The sequence below is a fragment of the Xenopus tropicalis genome, chromosome 3 (assembly GCF_000004195.4).
Source record: "Xenopus tropicalis strain Nigerian chromosome 3, UCB_Xtro_10.0, whole genome shotgun sequence".
NCBI lineage: Eukaryota > Metazoa > Chordata > Amphibia > Anura > Pipidae > Xenopus > Xenopus tropicalis.
The window spans coordinates 111,426,853-111,453,147 of record NC_030679.2 but is presented as its reverse complement, the minus strand read 5'-3'; the positions used below and the strand labels follow the sequence as shown (position 1 = coordinate 111,453,147).

Here is a 26,295-nt window from a genome sequence, read left to right as displayed (position 1 = left end):
TTATTATTCGGAAACCTATTATCCAGGGGTCTCTAAAACAGGTAATACCATCATTAAAGACATCTTTTTCTTCATTCTTGCTTTACTGTTCATCTGTAATAAATGTATTTCTGTAATTTATAGTGAGTAACCCAGCATCAATTCAAATTGTTAGAAAAGAGAATTCTGTTAGTTATTGTTGTGTTTAAAGGTGCTGTAGTAGAATTATGCAACATAACCTTATCCAGAAAACCACAGGTCCCAAGCATTCTTTATGGCAGATTCCATACACAGACAGTATGGAATCTACTAGGATGGACATAGACAAAGAGAAATTACACAACTTTGGCAGGCAGTTACTGTGGGACCTCTGAATACATCTAATATCACTATAGCAATGGTTAAATAATTGGGAAAGTTACCTTTAAGGGTATTAGTATTTGCTTTGTCATTTATGACAACTTCTAACAACAGTGCTTGTTTAATTGACCAAATGACATTATCACACAAACAGTGATTATTGTAAGCCAAATATTCACTTACACTTCAACTCCGTTGTAGAAGGATGCCAGTGGCAGTTGATCAGAGATGCATTCCAGGCTGCACTGGTAACTAAATAAATATTGTTTGCTGGCGTTTATGTAGCCTTATAGAAGTTTCCCAAAATTGCCTCTTGACTATGTGATACAAGAGATTAGAAATGGAACGCATAGCTATCTGCTGAGCAGCTAACTGGAACTTCAATTAAACCCTGTCAGAATGGAGTTGTCTGCCACACATTGTTTTATATGGAAAATTCCAAAATGAAAAAAGCTTTGACATGTTTTAATCAAATCAACCCTCAGGTCTGTTAATCAGTGTGAGCATCAGGGCAATGGAAGGTCCTGGATCAGAATAACAATTCACTCCATTAGACATTTTGCAAAATTCTTTGTTCATTAACCTATATTCTTATATTAGAAATGCTAAATAATTGCACTGAATTTTCTTGAATGCCCCGTTTAAATGCATATTGGAACTAATGTGCCATAACTGATACCCAGTGAACCTGAAGCCTGAGCTGTTCTTTCAGGAATAATGGGAAAATTCTGCCTATAAAAAAGGGAAACAATTTGAAGACACATACTGAATAAGTCAAGGTTTCTATTGCTACATAGTGGTCTTCAACCAATACATGACTCAAAGGGGTTGAAGAAAACTCTTCTCTAGTTTTATTTGTAAATCAATGAAAAAATACCTGCTTTAATGCTCATTAGGAGTTTCTTCTAATATAGTCAGTGAGCTTTAACTGCATGGCCCTGCAGGGAGTAATTGGTACCAATGAGGCATTTGACTACCTAACTATGAGGTTTGAGATACACTAAGCTATAGACAAAAAGACTGCCTTATGGAAAGGACTGGATCACCCCCATACAAAGCCACAGCAGAAAAATACCCATAGGTTTTTTTCAGAGCTCTGTAGTAGTTAACTGAATATGCTAATCTACAAAACAGTGTAAATACTTGACCAGGTTCTGCAACATCAGGAAACAATATCATTAAAACAGCATGGCAGGCCAAGACTTTTACTATTACAATTAGATAATAAAAAGCCATTTGAAAAGTATTTTACATACTACAAGACCCACTGTAGTTCTCAGCTGCCTGAATTGTTAGTTTTACATTAATTTCTTTATATTCTCTTCAAAAACCTCTATATCGCATGTGATAACCCAATGGGTCTACACTGTTCTTGTTGGAACCTAATTTATATTTATAGAGAAAATAATCTCCAACTACTAATACACCAAACCGATAGGGATGCACCAAATCGACTGTAGGGACCCATAGGGTTAAGCTCCCTTTGGCTTTACTTCCCTACTTATCCTTATCTGTACTGTTATAGGGCAGACCCCTCTATACTCAGGTTACAGTTTCTTAAGCTATCCCTTACAGGTTTAGCCCATTTAACCACTCCCCTTGGCAGACTATATAGTGTCTTGCACAAGGAAGTGTTTTCCTCTCTGGCTGCCGGTCTGCTATCTGAAGCAGAGCTCCATCGAGCCTGGGTTCAGATCCGGCCCAGTAAGCCACTATCCATCCAAATTAAGTCGGGGACAGGGCCCCGTGAATGAGGAAAAGACAGTATAGCAGCATATTTCATAGCACCCTCTAGAAGTGGTGAGTTCAGACAGAATTATACAGAAAGAGCAGCCATTTGCTCCATCCAGGATAATAGCAAAGGAGTAGTCTTCCTAACAGGCATTACTGGCCTTAGATTAGGGACACAGAAGTGCTAGGGAAATAGGTTAGCAAATATGCCTTGCCCTAACCTCCACAAGAGCATGGGACTATGCCGGTGAGCTTTCCTACCTATCACACTGTTGTTGTTCTACCTGCCCAACCTCTTGATGAGAAGGGATACCCAGGGGAGCATCATACTTCTGCTATTTATCCAACTTTACATCAATTGTATAACTGCATACTGTTCTGCATCTATTAAGTGAGTATTAATAACCCTGATTACCTTTGTCTTGGACAAATAAAGTATTATCCAGTTCATTTATAAGAATCCTCTGGCGTCCATTCATCTCTATTGCACCACACTATTTCAGCTAGTTGTAGTTCAACAACCCCTCAGCTCCATTATATACCTCCCACGTAGCGGAGGCCCACTCCTGTGCATTAAGGTCGCATGTAACACATGCTCTACAGCACGCTACTAGCCTGGGTTGGCCATTTTATAGCCAAATAGGTGTTACACGACTATTTTCAGATTCGGCCCTTGATGCTTTGAAGAGATCTTGTAAATGCCCACTGCTGGGGAGAATGTCTCACTGATTTGTACCTAACTGCAAATAAGTTATCCTTGATCTTTTTAAATCAGAGCACACTGGTTAAAAAACGCACACTTTGCATTTATTTGTCAAAATCCTGAAGTTGAAGCGGATCAGCTTTCTCTCTATCCTCATTTCTATACGGGCAGAAAAAAGGCCAAGTGTGCCACTGGCACTAGGCCTACAGTATGTCACATAGAGAGCAATTACTTGGAAAAGTAGGAGGCGGGGAAAAGCTTAGGATTAGATTAGAAAGTGGTGCAGGTATTGTAGTCCTGTTTAGAACCTAAAACACATTGGTCCATATTTATGGCCTATGAGCTACAGTACGATTCATATTCTCAACTGACAATCTTTTATCTCTCCTACTGGTAAAAATTGGCAGCAATTAAACACCCCATGGTCCAAAGCCCTTAACTGTATAGGTACTAAATATTGTCTTTCTGAAATGAGTCTTTACATAATGGGCCCACTGTGCTGAGCTAGATTGTTTTCTATCTTCATTTTAACCTGTGGTCTATGATTATTGCAGCTGTTCCTGCAGTAGACATCTGACATTCCTCAGCCTTAAGGACTTAATACTCTCCAACAAGTTGCCAAAACCGACAGCTGAGACCCATCTGGTTTCGGGGTTAAAAGTCATGGGGAGGAGTTATAACATTTACTCAATGGGAGAAATATACAAAAGTGGGCTGTCAGTGTGTGTAGTATTCTCTTTCTGGTTGACCTCTTAAATGACCCTGGCAATTCACAAACAGAAATGTATTTTAAATCATTGGTGTTAGCAATTGCATTCCTACCCAGTATTCGTTAGCATGTACATAGGGGAGTATGTATTAACGTTGGAGACAAACATCATGGGTGAAATTGCTTATAGCAACCAATCAGATCTTTGCTTTTGTTTTCTAGCTTCTTTCCGTTCAAATCTAATTGCTGATTGATTGCTATGGGCAACAGCACGAGGGATGTATAATGTTAATAAATACACCCTTAGGGGGAGATTTACTAATCCACGAATCCGAATCCCGAAAGGGAAAAATTGGGATTGGAAACGAAAATTTCGCCATCTTTTCGTCGCCGCCGCAACTTTATCGTATTTTGTGCGACTATTTCATCACCGCCGTGATTTTTTCGTATTGAGCGATTGTAAACGGCGGAAAAACCAATCCACTTTTTTCGCGCCGGCGATGAAAAAATCGCGCAAAATATACGAAAAAGTTGCAGAACATACGAAAAAGTTGCAGAACATACGTAAAAGTCGTGACGGCAACGAAAAAGTCGCAAAAATACCGATCATTACGAAAAAAACGCATTCGGACCGTTCGTGGATTAATAAATCTGCCCCATAGTGTAACTGTGAAATACTGGGAACAAATATCATAAGGCTGATGCCCCATGGGGATATTAGTTGCCCGCGATAAATCTCTGCTACTGTGGGCGACTAATCTCCTTGTGCCAAGTTTCCTCCTGGAGGCAACTTCACAAGAGGAGTCAATGGTCAATGTATGTGCCTTTCCACCAGTGATTCACTTTGTTACCGGGGGGAAAGGCATTTCAGAGAAATTAGTTGTCTCTGGTGGGCAACTAATCTGTCCGTGGGGCATTAACACCAATTTACACTATAGATATTCAGCTGAAATCACTGGGTACAAAACATTATGCCCAATTTCTCGTTACAGAATTAGTACTGTTGAAGAAACATTTTTTTAACCCATTTGTAACTCTTTGGGGCTGATTTACTAAGACACGAATTCCGACCGAATTGGAAAAATTCCGATTGGAAAACGAACATTTTGCGACTTTTTCGTATTTTTTGCGATTTTTTCGGCGCCTTTACGACTTTTTGCGCAAGTTTTAACACTACGAAAAAATCGCAACTTTTTACGCAAGTTTTAACGCTACGAAAAAATCGCAACTTTCGGAATGGCTACGAAAAACTCGCGTTTTTCCGCAAAAATCGTATTGGTAACGAAAAAGTTGCGATAATTTTCCGAAAAAATCGCAAAATACCGATCATTACGAAAAAAACGCAATCGGACGCATTCGGCCCGTTCCTGAGTAAGTAAATGGGCCCCTTTGAGTGCTGCAACCAGCCAGCCCACATCCCTAATTTTAAGACATTGTATCTTGGAATGATAAGTGACGTAGTAAAGACTAGTAAAGACTAGAATTCTATCTTTACACAAAAAGTAAAGATTTTACTTTTGAAAAGTTACCCATCTCCCAATTACTTTTTTTTTACTGTAATATAGCTGCTCTTAATAAATCTCCCTGCCATTAGTCAGGCTTATGTCACACAATGAGTTTACAGCACTATTCCTGCTGGGTTTTTTACCCAAAATTGCCCTCTGCTTCCTCCTATTGGCTTCAATGTAGCTGTTTTTCAGGTGAAAATTGCCTGAAATTGACAGTCCTGCTACAAAACATGGCTGAAAATCCCCTCAAAAGTCTTATGATATCAGGGCATTTAATATTTTCTCATATAATATCCAGTACATTAATATCACTCTAATTAGTATCGGGTGCCAAATTAATTGCCTATAGTAATTAATACAAGTTTTTTCGGAAGCATAAATGACATCTTTTACATTCATTTACTTGTTCAAAGGTCGGAGAATGCTCTGCTCAGCAGGATACCGCAGCCGCACTTGTCATCAGCATTGGGATTAGTATTGCAGCTGATATTCTGTAGCGAGCAGATTCCACCCCCATGTGAAACTGAACTTTCTAAACTGCAAAGTGACAGATATCTCTTAGCCTGGGAACACCCTAAGGTCCTTCTGCTTAGAAATATGTAATTGTAGCCATTCATGTTCCTTAGTAAAAGCAGGTGTTAAGTAGAGCAGTGATCTGAATGACCTCCATTCTGCACTTCTGTCACCCACACCCACGCAGGTAGTGTTTAGTATGAAGGGGCTTGGAAGGGCAATAAACTAAAATCAGTGCTGGAAATGTAAAATGCAGTCCCAGTGAAAATTGACAAAACATATTGCTTGTCTGAATGTTGAAGTTATGTCAATGACATCATTTTGCAGAATGTGTTGTTCATATTATAAAAAATGCACATAGACAATAGCAGATTCTACAGCCATTAATGCACCATGCAGTGTTTCAGGTACTGGGCCCTTTCCCAAGTGATAACAAATTTGCTAAAGTACCTAAACCCCCAAAAATAAATTGGTGTAAACTAGTTTTGCAGCTTACATTAATTTTCAACTTTAAGTGGTTGCTGAGATATTATCATAGTTTCGACCAGTTTTATACTGCTCGGCAGGTTTGACCTATGCACTGACTATGTACTTCCTGCATTCAGTTAACCCAAGGGTTGCTGACTCTCAGTTGAGCTAAAAGCCTGCTATTATTGGCCCTAGGGCCAAACGATCGAATTATAATGACGGGTATAGGCAAAGTCGGTTCGGGGACCGCATCAATGAGCTGATCTGTCCGATTTCAGGCCAGATATCGGTCGGGCAGGCCCATCGGTAGTGCCCATACACGGGCCGATTAGCTGCCGAATAGGTCTAAGGGACCGATATCGGCAGATAGAATCGGCCCGTGTATGGGTACCTTTAGAGTATTGCCCAGATAGAAGATTTTTTTAAAGGGCCACATTGAAGTACTGAATGCAAGCCCATATACTTACAAATCCATTTCATGATAGCTAGGGCATAACTGCGACTCTGTTTTGATGTCTCCTAGATCTGCCATCAGCTTCAAAGAAACAATTATATCTTAATGACTAGACTTTTATGGTAACATATCTTGCAACCACATCATTTGTTTCCCTTGCTTTTTAAAGGGTGTGTTTAGCTGTGTTTAGTTTCACTGGTCTTTATATTTGTTCAATAAATAATAATAGACATGAGCAGTTTGGGGAATATACATAACCATGCATGTGGAATAATGTTCTAGGTGTATTCTATTGCCCTAATGTTGATGTATGGTATATGGTGTGGTTATCTCTGAATGATAGCATTTGCAGAGGAGGTGCGATGGCTGCTCCAGTTCTCATGGCACCTCCATGAACTTTTATGATGCTTGTGTTGCTCTCCAAGTCTTTTTACATTTGACTGTGGCTCACGAGTAAGAAAGGTTGGGGATCCCTGATATATAGTATCTGAGCTGCATCAGATTAATACAGATTAATTGATCTGTATTTTACACTCCCTATGCATAGAATATAGTTGTGACTGTTAAGTTTAAGTTAAAGACCTTTTAAAATCATACATATCTCTAATGATATTTTTTCATAATTTTTAACTTCACCGACAAGTCCACCTTGAGGTGAGCAATATTGGATTGATCCGATCATTTGGCTCTTGGGCGAAGTAATCAGATAATATTGACAATAGAAGAAACTACAAAATATAAGTGGTTGAAGTTGTAAAAATTCTTTCTTCAACCAGAGATTGGATTTATACATGTATTCGAGGTCTGTTGTGTGTCTACATTTGACTAACCTATGGCGAGTATGTGGGAAATGCAGAGCCAATAAACAAGACTGGCAACTGGCAATCAGATGAATGTGGTATCTGCAGCAGTGCATGTACTCATACCTGCTATAAGATATGAATTTAAATGACAACAATCTCCATATTGTAATGTAATGCATGATCAGATAAAGGGCCAGGTTCATTTTTCTAAGAAAACTTTATTTAATAGTTTATCACATGAAAACTTTTCATTTTTTCCATAGACTTCATTAGAGTTATCATATGATAAACAGTAAGTAGTGATGAACGAATCTGTCCCGCTTCGCCATAAAATTCGGGAAACGGCAATAAAATCTGCAAAATGGCGGAAAATGTGTGAAACGTATTTGTCACATAATTTTTTTTGCCCACTGCTATTTTTGTCGCCCACTGCTATTTTTGACCGCATCCAATTTGACGCACAACAAAAAAATTTCTTCACAATGATTTTTTCCGCTGCAAAATTTCACAGAATTTCTCTGCAAATCCATCGTCACTTGTCACTAACAGTGAGGTAAGTTTTTCTCATCGAATTGCGAATTGCAAATTTTTTGTCGAAGCAGGACAGATTCGCTACTTACAACTAACTGGCACACTGGGTGACCATTATGTCTATCAAATTATTAGTCTGAATACAATATTCTACATTTTCTAATTAAATTTGGCAATCAGAGATTTTATTGGTATCTATGGGAAGGTTTATATTTTGCTATAAAAACCACTAGGATGGTAAATAGTTTATATATGGAGGCATAGAAATGAAAAAAGATTGCAAATAAATGATGAAAGGGACTTATTTTGATAGGCTTATGTTGTAGGCCTATGGCCCTCTAGTGGCAGAACACTTCTGGATTGCTGCAAATCACTTCCTACTGACAGCACTAGGAATCACTGTAAGGAGCTCCTGGGCTGTCTTTATCTTTCCAAAATGGCTTTGTAGTGGCAAAGTGCAATCTGCCTTAGTCCTTAAGGAGAACGTGCAAAATTGTGCTCTGTACAAAATAAAAAATAGTATGGGAAGCGAAGATGAATACATTCAATTGCCCAAGTGAGAGTTAAACCTGTGTCTGCTCAAAAGGCATTGCATATTCTGTGCAGCTTCCAACATCACACAATAAAAGATTCTGCTATTAAAACGGCTTATACTTGCAGTGATTATTCCAATTGGGAAAAAAGTCACTTCTGATTGATCCATAGAAAAATCAAAGTTCTGCTCTTTAACGAAGCTTGCAGCAAATTACACAAATGGATTGGCCCTATGGCAGTTTTTATATTTCTTTGATTAAAATCGGCATTGCATTAGGGCTCGTATGGCATTAAAGGGAAAAATAAAGCTAGTGCAATTATTTTGCTTTTCTGGCTGCACACAGCCCTGTTTAACACGTATCTGTTATCTGCTGGTATTTTTAGTGAATCTCCAGCCCACAGTGTTCCTGTTGGCGATCAGTGGTCAGTAAGCTCCAGGCAGTATCCAGTTTCATGCAGGAGACAGGGCTGATTGAAAGGCCGGGCCAGAATTGTCAAACACACACACTTATGCACACTCTCACACACATACACACAGGCTGCCCATGTCTGTCATCTTCTTCTCCCCATCCCTTATGTATGGCCCTTTCCTGTTTTTTCCTTTAAGGCTTCTGACCGCCTTCCCATTTATCCCAACAAGGAGTTCTCTCCCCCCCTTTGCTCAAGAATATCACCAGCACTGAGTCCCCGTTTAATCCCTGGGATTCTTTATATAGGAAATGAATGTGCTCGTCACAGTGGCTGGCTGGCATTTATCTCCCCAGCTGTGGGCTAGAATTGCAATGCTTTGAGTGTGAGTTGTAACATGCTTCTCTGTGTGTGACTTGATCTGCCTTTGGGACAGAGAGCAGCGGGGACTTGGCAGAGCTCTGGCCAGCTTCATTGTGTCTGTCTCCACCACTGTAATTGGCCCATGGCGACTGAAGGGGCATCCGAAGGAGCCAGCGGCTTGCAAGTTCTTCTCTCCACTTTGCAGGTAAGAAAGAATTGTCAAAAGTAACATGTTATTTAGGGATATCCAACCTGTAGTTGTTTAGTTGTTGCTGTACTACAACCCCCAGATTTAAGGGATGCCGAGGCTTGTAGTTCAGACATTCATTAAAAGCATTATATTTTTACCCAGTGTGTGCTTAGCTTAAGTCACATACTGTAGCAATAAGTGTTATAATGAAACTGCTGCTAGTATTGTACAGTTAGTTATGCACTAACGCTGACGAGGTCTCTGTTGCCCTTGTATCCCATAGCAACCAATAGAAAGCTTGCTTGTATTATTCATCGGTGAGCTAGACCAGCAAACACTACTTGCTGATTGGTTGAAATGAGTTACAAGACATGGGCATACTGCCAATATTTATGGAAAATCATACAACAGCCATGGCAATAGAGCTGGATAAAGGAAACATTAAAATAATCAGGCTGCTTTATATTAAGTGACTTGTTGCATTACAACATATTTATTTACAGTTTCAACGGTATTTGCATTTCTGTTCAGGGGGGGGAAGCAGACTTCTGTGCTCAGTGAAACCCGGAAGCCCAAATGTGAAGCTGTTGGAAAACAATCACAAATGCTAATGGGAACGATTTCACACAATTGCAATATTTTGAGTTCTAGTCATGGATAATATGTGGGGGAGTTTGTGTCAATTTTGCAACTGTTGTCTTGTGTTTCTGTTGTGAGACACACTCCTAAATGTGCAACTATTTAAATGCAATGTAACTCTTATATTCAACCACATAACCATCATCTCAGAGCATCAATTTTAGAAAACATAAGGAGCTCCAACTGTGTGAATCTATGCCCTTACCTGCAAAATGAATGCTTTTTATAGCACACCACACTGAGTATAAATCTGGAGGACTTTTGCCAAAAACGAGAATTTGCAGTGACATTGACAGTTTAATAGAAGAATGACATATTTGAGCGGCAAGGGATTCAAGTGCAGCAAAGTACATAATAGTCATGTGCGGGTTGACACTTAGGTTAGGCAGGTTAGGGTTGAAACTTGGCAACCATTGTGGGCTTGAGTTGAGTGCGGGTTCCAGGTAATGTTAAATAAAAGTAAGTTTCATCATATGCAGTAACTTGAATACATATTATGTACTGGATAGAATTGATAGAATTTCCAGTGGTGCTTATGGCGGTCTTACCAACCAATTCAAAAGCCCTGTTCATATATTAACTTTCAGTTGCAAATAAAGATATTTTATCTGGTGGCTGGGGGTTCACTGACCTTATCAATCAAAAATAGACTCACGGTGGGGCTTTAATGTTATCATTATTATGAAGTGCAATGGCACGCAGAGGCAACAGAGCCTTAACAGCTGTCTTGTGCAGGTATTACTTTTGGGGTGTACATTGTACCTGCACACTCAAATTGTAAGATAACACCATATGTGGTAATCCAAGGATTGCTACACCTGACCTGATGCAATTTGCCTTCACATTATCACAATAAAACACATATATAGTTATGGTGTGGTTCCCTTAAGGTGGCCATACATGGGCTATTGACACCATGCAGCAGAAGTGACATTATTTATACAGAAATTCATTAAGAAAGAGGCGCATGCAACTGATATACCAAAGGGAATGCAAAATTGTACCTATATTCATAAATCTCTTTCATGTTGCAGAGCACATCATTTTTGGGAAAAACACTGGATTGCGAGTAAATAACATAGACTGAATTGCATACAAATTAAAATTTATGCACCTTGCACACTGAATAAAAATATATAGTTCAGTCAGAGTATTTGATGTCTTTGCATTTTGTAGGCTCAATAACACCCCTAAAATGGTCACTGTGCCTATGTCATGATTAATTTTAGCCTATATATATATATATATATATATATATACAGGTATCGGACCCCTTATCCGGAAACCCGTTATCCAGAAAGCTCCGAATTACGGAAAGCCCGTCTCCCATAGACTCCATTTTAATCAAATAATTCAGAATTTTAAAACTGATTTCCTTTTTCTATGTAGAAATAAAACAGAACCTTTTAATTGATCCCAACTAAGATATAATTAATCCTTATTGGATGCAAAACAATCCTATTGGGTTTAATTAATGTTTTATTGATTTTTTAGTAGACTTAAGGTACTGAGATCCAAATTACGGAAAGACCCCTTATCCGGAATACCCTTGGTCCCGAGCATTCTGGATAATGGGTCCTATACCTGTATTTCACATTTACACAGCAGATTACATTTACCTTAGTCCCTTCTGCAGCAGAGCTTAACTGTAATGCCCCTATCACATTTAATCAGAAGCCAATTATCTTACCTATTTATTTTTGATGTGAATGAGGAGAGCAGTCTTTATGCACAATTTCCTTAACCCACAACAGTACTTGACCAAAGTTATAGGCTATGGAGAAATGAAAACAAATAGGATTATTCAGGTTAGGTTATGCTTAAGGGCAAGGGCACACTGGTTGGATTGACAGCTTGTGGTTAAGCGCAGGCTGACAATCCACTCCTTAAAAAAATCTCTTAGTTGTGCCTGCACGATTGGATCTACTCAGGTGCAGGCACACACAGTTGATATCCACCAACAAACACGAGACTTGGTTTTTGTTGTTGGATATTGGCTGCGTGTGCCTGCACCTGTGTGGATTCAATGCTTCCAAGTTCAGGCACAACTAGAAGGTTTTTTAAGCGCAGGGGCAGATTGTCAGCCTACACTTATCAGCAGGCTGGTAATCTGCCATGTTTGCCCTTCCCTAAAGATTCCAAGCAGTTATATATTTTTTCCCATTTTCCAAAACCTTTCTGTTAGTTTTCCTGACAGGAAAGCTTATAATGAATTACTCATTTATCAAAGAAGCTACCTGTATTACTTCATAAATATGGCTCAGCTGCTTGAAGCAGTGAATAGTTCTTTGTGGTGCTCAGTGCTCTTGCCCATTCAAATCCTTAAACATGATACAAAACACATGCAGGATAAAAGTGCAAATTAGCACAGTGAACAAATTTATTATAGTTAGTTCAGATAGATATGCAGCAGAATATCTTTCCTCACACAACATTCAAGCACATGAAAGTAAAAGGGGAACATGTTTGCTTGTATTACCTATGAAGAATGGGTAACAGGGGCAGCGCCCATAGGGTCCTATCTGTTAGACCATGTAAAAAATGGTGATCAAATACACAACATATCACCAGGCAACACAACATAAAATACTATGTACTTGTCAAGCTGTGTATTGATTCTCAGCGATCAATTATTTAGTGTAAAAATCTGGTGTAAAAGGAAGCAGCTATGTGAAAGTGGTAGGTGAAAATCTGGCGTTTATTCATTCTGAGTTATTATTGGGGTTTTTTTCCCCTTGGAACTTAGTTGCTGCTTGAAATTTCCCATTGACTTTAATCGATTACGCAACTGCTCATACCTTCTTGTGCAGAGGGCAACCTGGTACTAGCATCCTCAGGGGGCACCTGCCTTGCATGCCCTGAATGATTCACAAATAGGAACATGTCAGGGGTCGACAATATCTCGCCCACCACCAACTGGTACTGCTATTGCCTTTATAAGCAAACAATTTTAATTTTTAAAAATTATATCATTTTGCTTTGCACCCAAGGCAGAGGTGTAGTACAAGAATAGGCTTACATTTTCTTTATTATTTTTCCTTCAGCTGCTGCTCAAACATTTGCAGAATTGTTAACATATCTACACCACTATTGCTACTTATCCTGCCTAAAGACAAACTCTGGTATCAGTCAGTGAAATGATGTCTTGCGTGTTAGAACTGATCCTTGTACCTTGTATCACTACACAGGAATAAAGTTTAACAGTGGCCATACACAGGCTGATAAAAGCTGCTGATGGTCTGAGTCAGTGGCTTATTGGCCCGTGTACGGGAGCCATAGACGGGTCTACCTGACCTTTATCTGTCTGAAAATCAGGCAGACGTTGATTGGGCAGCTTTAAAAATCCTTTGGCTCCTTGATGCAGTCCTTGTCCAAACAGCCTATATCCCATCAATGTGATCCCATTTTTTCTCAAAGGCCAGACGATTGCTTTTATATAAATTATTTCTTTTCTGTATATGTTACCTTTAAAAGTCCTACATTACATGTAACGTGCCATTAAAAATGACAAGGAACATATAAAGATATGGTTGATTTACAAACAAATTAAAGAGAGGAAAAAATTGTCAGTAGAGAAGTAAATGCAGAATTTTCGGACACGTACTCATGTAACGGGAAGTTTTCAGCAAATATGAAAGTCCTTTTAGCTGATGGAAGGTCAGGTGAAGCACAGCAGGACATTCCGGAGATAGGGTGAAGATTGGGCAGTATGCAGTTGTAAAAAGAGATGGTGAGAGAGGTCACTGGTGGAGTTGAGGGTCGTAAATAACCACTGCAAAGTCAAACAAATGAGCAGTTGCTAACTGTCTGGGGGGGGGGGGGGGTGTTTTAATGTATGTACTTTATATCACAAGTCATATCTTTTAAAATAGAGTTCATTCTGTGTACTGCTGGCTGAAATAATGATGGTATAATGAGGTATTTAGAATTCATTTTTGGTGTATTTTATTTACAGTACAGGGCATCCTAACTATTATAGGTAATTTCAAAGGGAATGATCTACATCTATAGCTGTTCCAGGTCAAATGCTGATGGAACAGTTTGTAGTTCTATACATACACAGCAATCTCGTCTAAAGGAATCAAACAATTGTAAATATATCAGGTTACTTTGCACTGGGTACAAATATTTGCCTTTGCTCTCTATCATAGTGCTGTATGTATATATATATATATATGTACAAGATCTTCAGGTTCACACAGCTGTGTATCTCAGCTAAAAACAACCATCTGGAGTCCAAGTGCTTGTAACCATTTGATGTTGACCTGCAACTGTTTGTGTCCTTGGTAATTTTTTCCGTTATTGTAAGGAGCACAGGCATTTAAAATAGATCAGTAACTCACCGACTGGGTTGCGTGGAGTAAGCAACTCCTTTTTATATGTACTCTGTGAGACTGAGTGCTGAGTCTAGCAAAGTCCAGACAGGTTTGCTGTCCTTGCAAAGCCTTAATTTAACTGTGTTGCTGGCTTAAAAACATATATAAAAAAATATTTGAAATTGCATTGCTCTTACGAATTGGGAAGATGTTATAGTGCAATGTTCTTTTGTGTGAACACTTAAAGGGGAGTATTTCTTAACATTGCAGACAAACATCACCTGTGCTGTTGCCTATAACAGCCAATCAGCATTTACATTTGAATGGTCACCTACAAGTTAGCAAACAAAAGCAAAGATCTGATGGACAATATCACTGGTGATGTTTGTCTCCAGTGTTAATAAATATGCCCCAACTTGCTTTGAAATGTTTGCTGTCCACAGTGGTTGAACCAGCACTATTTGTTGCTAGGTTTCAAGTTGTAGCAGATTCAAGTTGACCTTTTCTACCAAGATATCTTGATACTGCTCATTAATTAGGGCCACACTGGGTTGGCCCCCTGCATCCACAGGGTCTGCTTCCTCTATACACCCTTATAGGGATCATTAATGATCCCCTACATGGCATTAATGACCCCCTACATGGCAATCTTTACACCTGTACACCCCACAGAAGATTCTCCAGCTGCTGTCTCTGTGTCTAATTCAAAACAGCCTCCAGAGAATTTCAGAGGACTATATAGATGATTTTTATTGGAAACATATCCTTCTGCTTTTCATTTGTGGAGCTTACTTACTGTTCTTCCTGATGTTTTACAGATCTTTACTAAACATTCATTGCATTCAAGCTAGACCCACTTACTTACAAGCTAGATACCGTATGTTATTTACCTTGTTGTAATAATAAAATTAGTTACACTTTTCCTGCTTCTGTTTGTACAATACAAAATATTCTATATTTTTAGTACAAATTTACTGCTGCTAGACTAAAAACAAAAAAAAAAGAACGGATTAAAATTCCTTCCAGGAACACAAAAGTATGCCTATCAATAGAGAGAAAGGCGATACCTTTTCACTTGGTTGACTTAACTTTTGCACTGGTCTTAAAATGTCCTTCTAGTCTCGTAAAGTTTAATCATCTGTTTGATTTGTGCTTGCCCTTTTAACAGCATGAACATTTTTGTCTATATATCTTCCCCTGCAATATCCAGTACTTGCTATTATGCTGTCGCGCCAATGTATTTTTTATTTTCTTACCAGCTGGTAATAGTCTAAGCAGGCATGGCGAATTTCTTTATATTTAATTAACACGTTGCCTGTAAAACTTGGACCCAGGTTCAGTTTCTGTTTCCAGTTTTGGATTGTTACATAAATGAATTATAAAAAGGAGTGATGCCCAATGCCTGCCATATAGTAATCACTGCCAGTAATATTTTTATTTGCCAGGCAATGTGATCACATTATGGTCACCAATGAATTAAGGACTGGGATTAGTGACTGAGGACATCTAAGCAGCATGAACCCATCAAAGATTTTCATAAGAAATGTGCCAGTTCCTTTCTTTTAAAGTAAAGTAGATAAAAATAATAGCAGTATGCTGTTGCTAAATAAGGAGTACAAAATGTGGGCACAAGGTAACCAACTACACACCTTGCAGCACTTAGTAGTTTATATAGATTTATGCTTAATCCCCAAATTCATGGCATAAATGGCAAATTTAATCTGTAGGGAGATCTTTGGATTCTGCACAATAAAGTGTTTAGTACACGTGGTCCTTGTCAGACCCCCTGTTGAGTTTAGTTTCAACTTTGCTGTTACAGTGTAGAGCCAAACATGAAAAGGCAAACTGTGGGGTTCTTTCCAAGTACAAACTAGGGTTCAGTATCCCAGTATGCTGGGACATTGTATCACAGCTTAAAGCAGTAATTCCCAAGCTACTGGGGTGCCAAATGCAGGCTGTGATTGGTTATTGGTAGCCTGTATGTGGACTGCCAGCCTACAGAATGAGCTGTTTGACATTTCCTGCTTTCTTGCGTTTATGAAAGATAAAGTCCCATGACAAAGATGAGCTCCTGATAAGGCTTCCTTATTACATTATATAATATATGATAATAATATGATTCTACTGAAAATGTAAAAGGGTAATCAAAGTTATCTTGGCGTGAAAGATAAATATGCTAAATGCTAAATATTCTAATACTTCTGATTATTAAACCCATAATTTAGATACGCTACCACTGTGTTTAAATGGATAGTGACAGTCGTTGCTATGTTTGCCACAGCAGTACCTGATATACTCATGTATGATACACTATGCAAACAGGCAGCTTGGCAGATAAATAAAAGCTTCCATTTAAACAGTTTCTGTTCCAAGATCACTGATACTGCACATTTATGGAGTTTGTCTAAACAGCTGTACTTACAAGGGCAAACAGACAACACCACTTGCACACAAGTAAAGATCATTTTTGCTTTGCCTCATATGTAACTTTTGAGGTTTCTTCAGCAAGCCTTCTGCTTTAAAACCTATGGTAGTAAGTGAAATTCCCAGAGAAGATCAGCATGTTGCACTTTTTGCAGCCTGTTCTATCTGTGCTTGTTGTATCCTGTGCTTAAATAAAATGTGAATGTGAGAGGGTTAACAGCCTGTCAGCCTCATTAACATAATTCACACATTATATAAGTAGGTGTTAACTACCATGGGTTAGTCACACTCTCTATTTCCTGAGTCTACCATCCCTGCAATTCATTTGGGTACAGAAAATGCAAACTTAGTTTCTCACTGAGTGATAAAAATTACGAACTGCAGAGGTGTACAAAGCCTTCAGGCTAGCAGCAATGCATTAGTCAAACAGATATCCACAAAGGATAGTGCACTGCTGGTTTTATATGGTGGATATAGACTTTAGTAATAACTACCCATTTCAGGTAGCATGAGAATGACACCTTGGGGCCCATTTACTTACTCACGAACCGGCCGAATGCGTCCGATTGCGTTTTTTTCGTAATGATCGGTATTTGGCGATTTTTTCGGAAAATTATCGCGACTTTTTCGTTGCCATCCGAATGTTGCGTAAAATCTGGCGATTTTTTCGTAGCGTTAAAACTTGCGCGAAAAGTCGCGCCTTTTTCGTAGCCATTCCGAAAGTTGTGCAAAATGTTGCGATTTTTTCGTAGCGTTCGGATTCATTCAAGCTTCAGTATGGTGACTTTTCTTGGGCCAGGTTGGAGCTGCAGGGTGCCATTGAGTCCTATGGGAGGCTTCCAAAATCATGCAGAGTCTGAAAGTTTCGCCCGCCGCTTACGAGCGCTCAATATGAAAAAGTCGCGACAAGATACGAGCGAATCGTAATGGCTACGAAAAACTCGCTTTTTTCGCGAAAATCGTATTGGTAACGAAAAAGTCGCGACAATTTCCGAAAAGTCGTAAAGGCGCCGAAAAAATCGCAAAAAATACGAAAAAAACGCAAAATGTTCGTTTTCCAATCGGAATTTTTCCAATTCGGATTCGAATTCGTGTCTTAGTAAATCAGCCCCCTTGAGTAACTATATCTCAGGGTATTGGCAGCACATATATTACAGCTATTTTAAGGATATAAAAAGAACATTTTACATCACCCATGTTACTTTTGAAATTCCAGTAAGAATCAAAACCCTAAGTAAGATTTGTTATTATGGGCCAGTTTTAATTCAGTGAAAAAAAGTTATCTCATGTAAAAACTCATGGATAAGATTTAATGCAAGTAGAAAAAGTGTTTCCCTTAATTCAATTCCAGTTTTATCCCATAGATGTCAATAGAGTTGTCATGTGATAAACCTTGAGAAAAGTTTTTCTAAATTGAATTGGATCTCAAATTGAATCTTGTCCATGAGTTTTCACGTGATAAACCTTTTTCTCACTGAACTGAATCAATATTTTGTACATAATGGGCCAGATCCATTATATGAGAAAATCTTACCTTATAATTTAATACCACCTTTTCCCATAAACCCAGATGTGACTGTAAACCATAAACTAATGTTTTGTCACTTATTTAAGTCTGGCCAAATTTCTGAAATGTTCTAGATCATATCCTATAAACAAGAATTGTTGACGTGTCCCTCTCCAGATGTTGAAGACCAACTCCTAGCAATCCCTGATGGTCCTTGGCTGTTGGTAAAATTCTAGAGGTTGTTGATTGGTTGAAGTTAGGTGGGGGGGGGGGGGGGTGCTTCCCTGTGATAGAAACATCAATCATTATTCTTTATAAAGCCTGCATTCTTTCACCATTGACCACAAATGTTTTTCAGCTGTTGACAGTGGCTGTCAAAATGCCCTGTCTGACACTGACAGCTCTACATATCTCAATATAAGGCAATCTGCAAGGAATTATGGACAGAGCAGACACCTTGCAGTATTTCCAGTAATAAGTAAGATTGTATATATTCTTCATATTCAAGATCCTAAGTGGCCTTCTGGCTGATCACCCCACCTCATTGAGTGCTTTTGGACTCCTTGGAAGGCCAGACCCACATTTTGGTAATCTTTGCTTCAATAGAGGCATCTTATATATTAGACTAGTCCTGTTTAGATATTTGCATGACTGCAAATAGTCATCTTTAAGCCATAACCAAACAGGGTGTAATTATAGACTGTATTCCATATTATGTTCAGCATTTCCTTGCATTTGTTAAAGCCCAGTTTCTTTGACCTTCTCCTAAGAGATACTGCCAATGTTTACAACAAGCAATACTTAAATGCACTTATTATTTTACCCTTGACCAGCTCTATAATCATCCTCTCTTCACTGGAATTTGGCAAGCCTGCAGGATTTTTTGAGATTAGAGGCCTGATAGAGTTTTATTTGGGGGCCAGTGCATCACACAGACACCAGACACTTGTGGGATTATCTGTACATAAACACTGTGGCTTTTTTGTGTAGCTGAAGCCTTTTAAACATGGTTTGACTCATAGATTCTCAATGTGCACCTGTTTTCATAGAGTGCTTGTGAAACCCGCAGAGCAAAATCAATTTGTTTTAACTGGCTGCACTCCAAAATAGAGAGACACATTTTATGACTATATTGACTGTGTGAGACAACTTAAACTTGCTTGTATTGAATGTGTCATGCTTAAAGTCATTTAACAATAGTGATAGCTGGACAGTATCAAATATAGCCCTGCACTGCTGGCAAAAGTCAGTGCTAACTGTATGAGTCTTTGTTTCAACCTTTATAATATCTCTTTTATAGACTTCATCGTCATGAACATTATAATTCAGTACACTGCCTTTCATTTCCATTCATTTTTCTCAAATGCTATACCTCCTGTATATTAGGTACTACAGGTTATAATTTCATCACACCGAGTTCATATTTACAGTGTATAGACCAATCTCATAAAAGAGATATGTGCAATCTTATACAGAGGCTTAAATATGGAGTTCAAAGAGGTTGTTCACCTCTAAGTTAACTTTTAGTATGGCATGGGAATTGATATTCTGAGACAATTTGCAATTGGTCTCCATTTTTTGTGTTTTTCAGTTATTTATCTTTTTGTTCTGCAGCTCTCCAGTTTGGGATTTCAGCAGCTATCTGGTTGCTAGGATCATGATTACCTTAGCAACCGGGCAGTGGTTTGAAAGAAAGACTGGACTAAAGGTGGCCATACACGAGGCGATTTCACTCGTTGTGCGATGAACGATTATATCGACAAACGATCGTATGGCGATCGAGTTCCCATACGATATGCCATCCACGGGCAACGATAATTCGGGAAAGATTTTGTCGCATCATTATCGTAAAATACCTACGATCGTACATCTACGTACGATCGATGTCGTTGACTTCTGCTGCTGGCAATCGTGACATGCGCAGAGAACAATCGTTGAAAGACAAATGTCTGACACTCACACCAACTGGCAGATTTTATCGTTAAACGACCAAAATTTTTAAACCTGGCCGATCGATTTTGGGGACGATAATGTCGGCTTGTTTAGTGGGCCGACGATCGTTCGTACACCACCAACTATACGATAACTTAACGATAGCATCGGATCGTTCGGGAATCGGTCGTTTGTAAGTAAAAAATCGGTCCGTGTATGGCCACCTTAAGAATAGGAGAGGAAATGAATAGAATGATAGGGAGCAAAAGGTAACAATAAAATCTTGAGAGATGCAGAACAGGAAGGCAAATAATTCAAAAACTATAACATAAATAATGAACACCAACTGCAAAATTGATAGGACATGCAACAACATACTAAAAGTTGACTTAAAGAGCCTGCAGGGGCAGAAGGGAAGAAGAGAAATGACAGGGGTTTGTGCTATCTGGCTCCTTGGCTTTGTCCAGCCATACTAAAAAGCAAATGTAAACCTGTTTAATCCTCATTTGTCTTCCTTACACTCATCTAGATTGTAATCTTTCATGGAATAGGTGCGCCTACTCTGCTGGCTCTTTTAGTCTGTGTCTGCTCCTTATCATTTGTAAACCACTATGTTAGCTGCTTGTGCTCTTGTTCTTGCTAGTAGCACTTCTAGGAATGAGTGAGACATCTCCTAATCTGCTCTGTCACATCCGTACTTGTGCCTTTTGTCTGAAATATGGCCAAGTCTACATGGCACTTTACACTTTCATACAGGCATTATACAGATCCTCACCAGAAAAAAAGATGGTGGCATTTACATTGGGTATTTTAAATACAACCCTATCCACACTTATAACTAACTTAATTTGGCTAATACGGTCTGATAAGTTCCATTATCTAGTAACAATTTCTTTGTTGTTTTAAATGCACGATACACAATACATTTACAATGTCTGTTATAGTTTTACACATATTCTTTGTATCCTTATTTCTCCATTTTAACAATTTCATTAGAATAGGCCTAAATGGACCTGAGCAAAGATACATTGTTTTAAGTAGCAAAGCCATTGTTAAAGTTTAGGGACCAGTCAACTGAAGTGCACATCATTCTGCCTGAATAGACCATTCCTACTGTTATCTTTGCACATATAAGTCCATGCTCTGTTTTAGCTCTGTCCCATACTGCAACAACAACCAGTTTTACTCTTGGTTTATTTGCAGCTTTCAATGAAGCTTGTCAATATTCATAATGTAATCAAGGTTATAGGACACTTGAAAATGATTGTACTATAATATGAAAAAGAATCTGCTTGTCAACAACTATCAACATTTTTAGTTCTGAACAATTAGTTTTTTTTGGCAGCTGCATTGGTATTATCAATTGCATTGTCCTGTATTAATATAATGTTTACATCAATACATATACCATTATTACAAGAAATATTCCTCTTTGTTGCAGTTTATAGCTGTATTGCTAGGAAACATTTAAAACAAAAGACCCTTATTTATAAAAAATTATATATTTTGTCACTATTACATGGCAGCAGGGTTTGAAGGTGACATTATTTTTAATGCAAAATAACTTTTTTTTAAGGAAGATGATTTATTACATACACTATGCACTGGTTAAAATGACAAAACAGACATATTAACTATGCACAAAGCAAAAATCATTCTCGGAGAGAATAAAATGTTTGCATTTTGCCATTACCATTCCCCCATTAGGCTATTGATAGGAACGCATTGTGAAAATAAACAGTTGCTGATACACATGAGCAGGTTCAGTGCTGCAGTTTTATTGCACGGATAATTTTTCTACTTCAGCTAATTGCTTCCTAAATAAATAGTTATTTGTAAATTTCACAGCTGGATATTGCCCTAAAGGAACACTCATATCATTGCTGTGTGTGGCGCCACAGGAAAGTATTTTCACTCATTTGCAAGGTGTGTGATGAACCTTCAGTTAGAAATGTCTGCTCTACTAAGATGAAACAAACTGATGCCACTACTAAATTAGAACATTTTGGAGGGAAAGTTTGTTTTCTTTGACAACCAAATTCACAGAGGTTATTAGTCCAAAGATTATAAATGGCCATGCCCAAATGTAAAGGCCAGATCTTTCTGATTCTGACTCAGCTAACATGGAATCCAGTACCATGTGCCTTTTATTAGCTGTCACTTGGGTTCCTGTGCAGGTGTGCTGACTGGGGCACATAGAATGGCAGTTACTAGATTCCCAGCAGTGTCAGACACAAGTTTAGTAACGGAAGATAGGGACCCTTCAGGTTTCTTTGCTGTGTCTATTTAAAAAAATGCCCACAATGGTTTATTATTTTGCTCTGACTTCTTTTGAGAAAAGTCATGGAGACATTACCGCATATGGAATATAACTCTTTCAGTTAACTCCACTTGCCTTTGTCTTTTCAGACCTCCCTTTTTATAGAATGCAATAATTAGATCTTTTGTATGTCTAGATTTATATAATAATGTACGATTAGCTGTATTTTATTTTAAATCATGCTGGCCATGCTTAGTGGAGAGGAAGCCAGACAGATAGACTTATGTCCAAGCTGCATAGCTGGATTGAAAGAATTTGTGCACCTAGGCCACATGGCTTTATTACCCCCGACGACCCAGAGTGGACCTTCCCTGCTCATTTCCGCAGCTTTTCCCCATACCCCCTTTGTACACTATCTCTGTTCCACTTTCACCCCTGCCACTATTGCTGCTCTTCCTTCTATGCGATTTCCTCCACTGGGGACAGGGTGGGTGGAAGAATCAAACAATTATCAAAATCTCTTGCTCATTCCCCAGTGGAGATGTGGCCAGCAGACCGCATGCTTCCCATAGAATTTTTGCACACTAGGCCTGGGTCTTTGTGGCCTGCCAAATTGGCCAGCCATATGTGCATATGTCAAATCACAAAAGAGGCATAGGCAGACATTGGAGAGGAACCTGTCAACTGACCTATGGGTTTTTGTAAAATGGATATGTGGCCTCTATAGGGTCAAGTATGACTAGATTTAGCCACAAATGTGTATACTGAAAGTGTACTGAACTGCACCATGCAAGTATTTCTGGGTTGACTGATGACCCAATACACTGGCCAGATCAGGTCACAAAATGGCCAAGTTTAATTTTTAAAACAATAAACTGTTGCAACCTCACCAGTGGCTATGTATGTACCGGTAATTATGCAGTTTGGTCAACATTTAGCCAAACTGCTTAAAAAAATATCTCCCCATGCCCATGCCTTTGAACATATTGCTACATAACCCCTATAACGTCTGAAATTCTAGACCAGTCAATGACTTCTGGAAGTTTTACTTCAACAACAGCTGGACTGCCACTGATTAGCCAGCACTGACAAAAGACTGCATTGTAAACTGAACCTGATTCTATTGTTAACCATTATAAATAACATAATGCTAAATTGGGACTGACATCTAAATAGCTGTTTGTCATGTCATGTTTAGGCAGTGCACAAGAGCAGTTTCTCCCTGGAAGGAGCAGTCTCTTTTTTAGCTAAGAGAAAATTAATCAGGTCTATGCTGATATTTTTTTTTGTTTTGTTGACAATACAACTTAAAGAATAAGTATTATTATGCATACACTACCGCGGGCGACCAATCTCTCCCACATGCCGGCGAGATGGCATACACATCGCTTCGGTTGCCCAAAGTTGCCTCACAAGGAGACTTCGGTCGACTGCGGGAAAGCGAAGTGATGTGTATGCCATCCCACCGACGATTTACATTCTTGCTGGTGGGATAGCATATTGGGGAGATTAGTTGCCCACAGTAGTGAAGATTTCTCGTGGGCAACTAATCACCCCATGTGCCACTGCCCTAAAGGAAGATCATAAACAAATCATTTTTTTGTATGAATTCCATATATATTTATGGAAGAATTCATTTTTTTTTTTTACTATTTTTACGTATTATTTATTAATAATAATGAAAAAGAGCAGTGTAATAGGCCAACTCTTTTCCTCCCCAACGCACGCAGTTAATGTTTGTTTAACAATGATTGTCTGATCATCCCATTCACTGTGATGTTTAGTTACACACCACACACACACCCTATAACTTTGCTCTTTATGTACAAATCTACCAACACAGTAATGTAGAATAATTTACTTTGACACTGGCCTGTATAACCCTATTTAGTTTTAATATATTGTTGCCAAATAGAGTTTTTATAAAGTCTCATACAACAAGTAGCCTCATAAGTTGCTTAAACATTCTAAAAATGGTGTTTTCTTTACCCCATTATTCCATATTGTTACACTTTAATTATTCAGAGCAGCCCAACAGCTGCCAACACATGCAGCACTCTAGGAACAAAGTTCCCACCATAGTCTCTTAAAATATCTATATTATGTCCATGATTAATAGCCATAAAATCATTGGAATTCCCGGTCTTCTTAACTCTTTGCTGATTTATGTATCATTTTGACAGGATAAACACATAACAATTATGTTTTTTTTTTATGAAAAATGTTGTTACATTCATTGCTTATTTCAGTAAAGTAAAAAATTTCTTATGAGAAAAAGCACAGACAGCTTCACATCACAATCGAGAAATAATGCATTGTAACCCAATGCTAATTCCCTTTCTGTGATGTTTACAATGCCCTGACCTTTAAGACACCAACTACTTACACCACTGATTTCTATTACCAGTAAGCTCAAGATGTGAGATGTGTTCGTCTGTTTTGCCATTTGTGCTAAACAAATTCATGGATTTCAAGCTCATGCTTTGAACTAAAGTGTTTACTGCTAAACTGCACTTTTCCTCTATGAACCCAACTCATATTTACCTTTGCTAAGGCTTCTACACCACCATGATCTTTGTCACCATTTCCCTTGAAAAATCAACAGTCTGAGCAGTCTTACTGCCACTGCCACATGCTGCAGTCTCCATTTTCTCATAGTCACTGGGGCTCATTTATGTTTACATATACCCCAGTAAAGTAACCATTGCAAGAGTTATGGGATTTTGCAGTGGGTTAAACAGTCCACTGAGTTTCCTTTGCCTAGACATCATTACAGCCAATTGGGAATGCAATGTGCAAAGTACAAAAATATGGCTGATTGTGCCTATTTTTTGCTGCAGGTCTCTATACTCTGCATCAATGCAGAGGCCATTATAAATTAAATATATATTTATATAGTGGCTACTCCCATGAATGCAGCACTGTCTGTGCTGAAGGGCCCAAGTCATTCGGACACAGGAGTCAGGTAGTGGTGCCAGATACAGAATGCAACAGAACAGGGCTGGCCTGAACCTGTGGGAGCTTTGCACCTTGTGCTGGATTCTGTAGCCATTCTCCTGGGCAAAAGTTTCCCATGCATACCCCCTAAGGAACATAGTCTTGTGCTCCTTAGTGTTCTTGCACTGATGCCCAAAGGCATAGTGAAGATCCCCTCCACATAAATAGGCAATTTTTTTTATGGAATTACTCAAGATACTTTATTTTCAGTGATTCATTGATGTAAGCACTAAACTAAACATTTCTGATATCAATTGCTTATTGTCATTTGAAAATACTGAATAGATAATGTTGGTATGAAGCAACACAAAGCTAGTCCTTCCTTGATTTTTAAGTTGCTTCCAATGAAAGAGTATTATTTCAGTTGAACACAAGCATAGTGGCTGTCTTTCAAGATGAAGCAAAGAGATGTCTTGGTTTACTCTGACTTTTTGAGAGAGATCAATGATACTGCACATTATACAGTGAAATCTTGGAGGTTATGTGATCCTTCTCAGCTGTGGAAACTTCTCCACATGGATTAAATGTTACTTGGACACGTTGTGAAACGTTTCACTTTTGGCATCTTTAAATAGAATCTTGGTCCTTAAGTTCTCTTTCATTTTTAGGATCCATTCCTTCTGATGACCTCCGTAATGACAATGTTTCCTTTCAGTAAACCCAGAGTGTCTCTAAACAAATGCTCAGGTTACATTTCTTTCCATTGGAAAAGGAAAAGGAATCTACAGTAGTGACATCAGACTAATGGTGTCGTGTTTTACAAATACAAAATGGAGCCAGAATGCTTGCATGTAAAGAGTATAGCAGGAAGTTTCCCAATTCAGTTCCAGATTTTCCAGTCAGAGTCAGATGCAAGTCAATGAGAAACACGTATCTCACTGTTTATCCAATAAAAACTCTATAGAAGTCTATGGGGGAAAAAAAAGAAAACGTTAAGGAAGTTTTTTTCTTCTCAAATTGAATCTC

At 38.6% G+C, this 26,295-nt stretch overlaps 1 protein-coding gene and 1 long non-coding RNA gene across 2 annotated transcripts in view; one reads left to right on the top strand and one right to left on the bottom strand.

Annotated features, from left to right (window-relative positions):
• Positions 1–8,902: 8,902 nt before the first annotated feature.
• On the bottom strand, positions 8,903–11,762 carry LOC105946773. The gene is made up of 2 exons (XR_001170219.3): positions 11,584–11,762; positions 8,903–9,261 (listed from the first exon to the last, which is right to left on the bottom strand). It is a non-coding gene; the product is annotated as an uncharacterized LOC105946773 (long non-coding RNA).
• Positions 9,186–26,295, top strand: part of agbl1 (ATP/GTP binding protein-like 1) — a 247,638-nt gene continuing 230,528 nt past the window's right edge. The window contains exon 1 of the mRNA XM_002933316.4: positions 9,186–9,269. Within this exon, the coding sequence (XP_002933362.2) occupies positions 9,207–9,269 (63 nt within the window). The 5' untranslated portion in view covers positions 9,186–9,206. The remainder of the gene's footprint in view (positions 9,270–26,295) is intronic.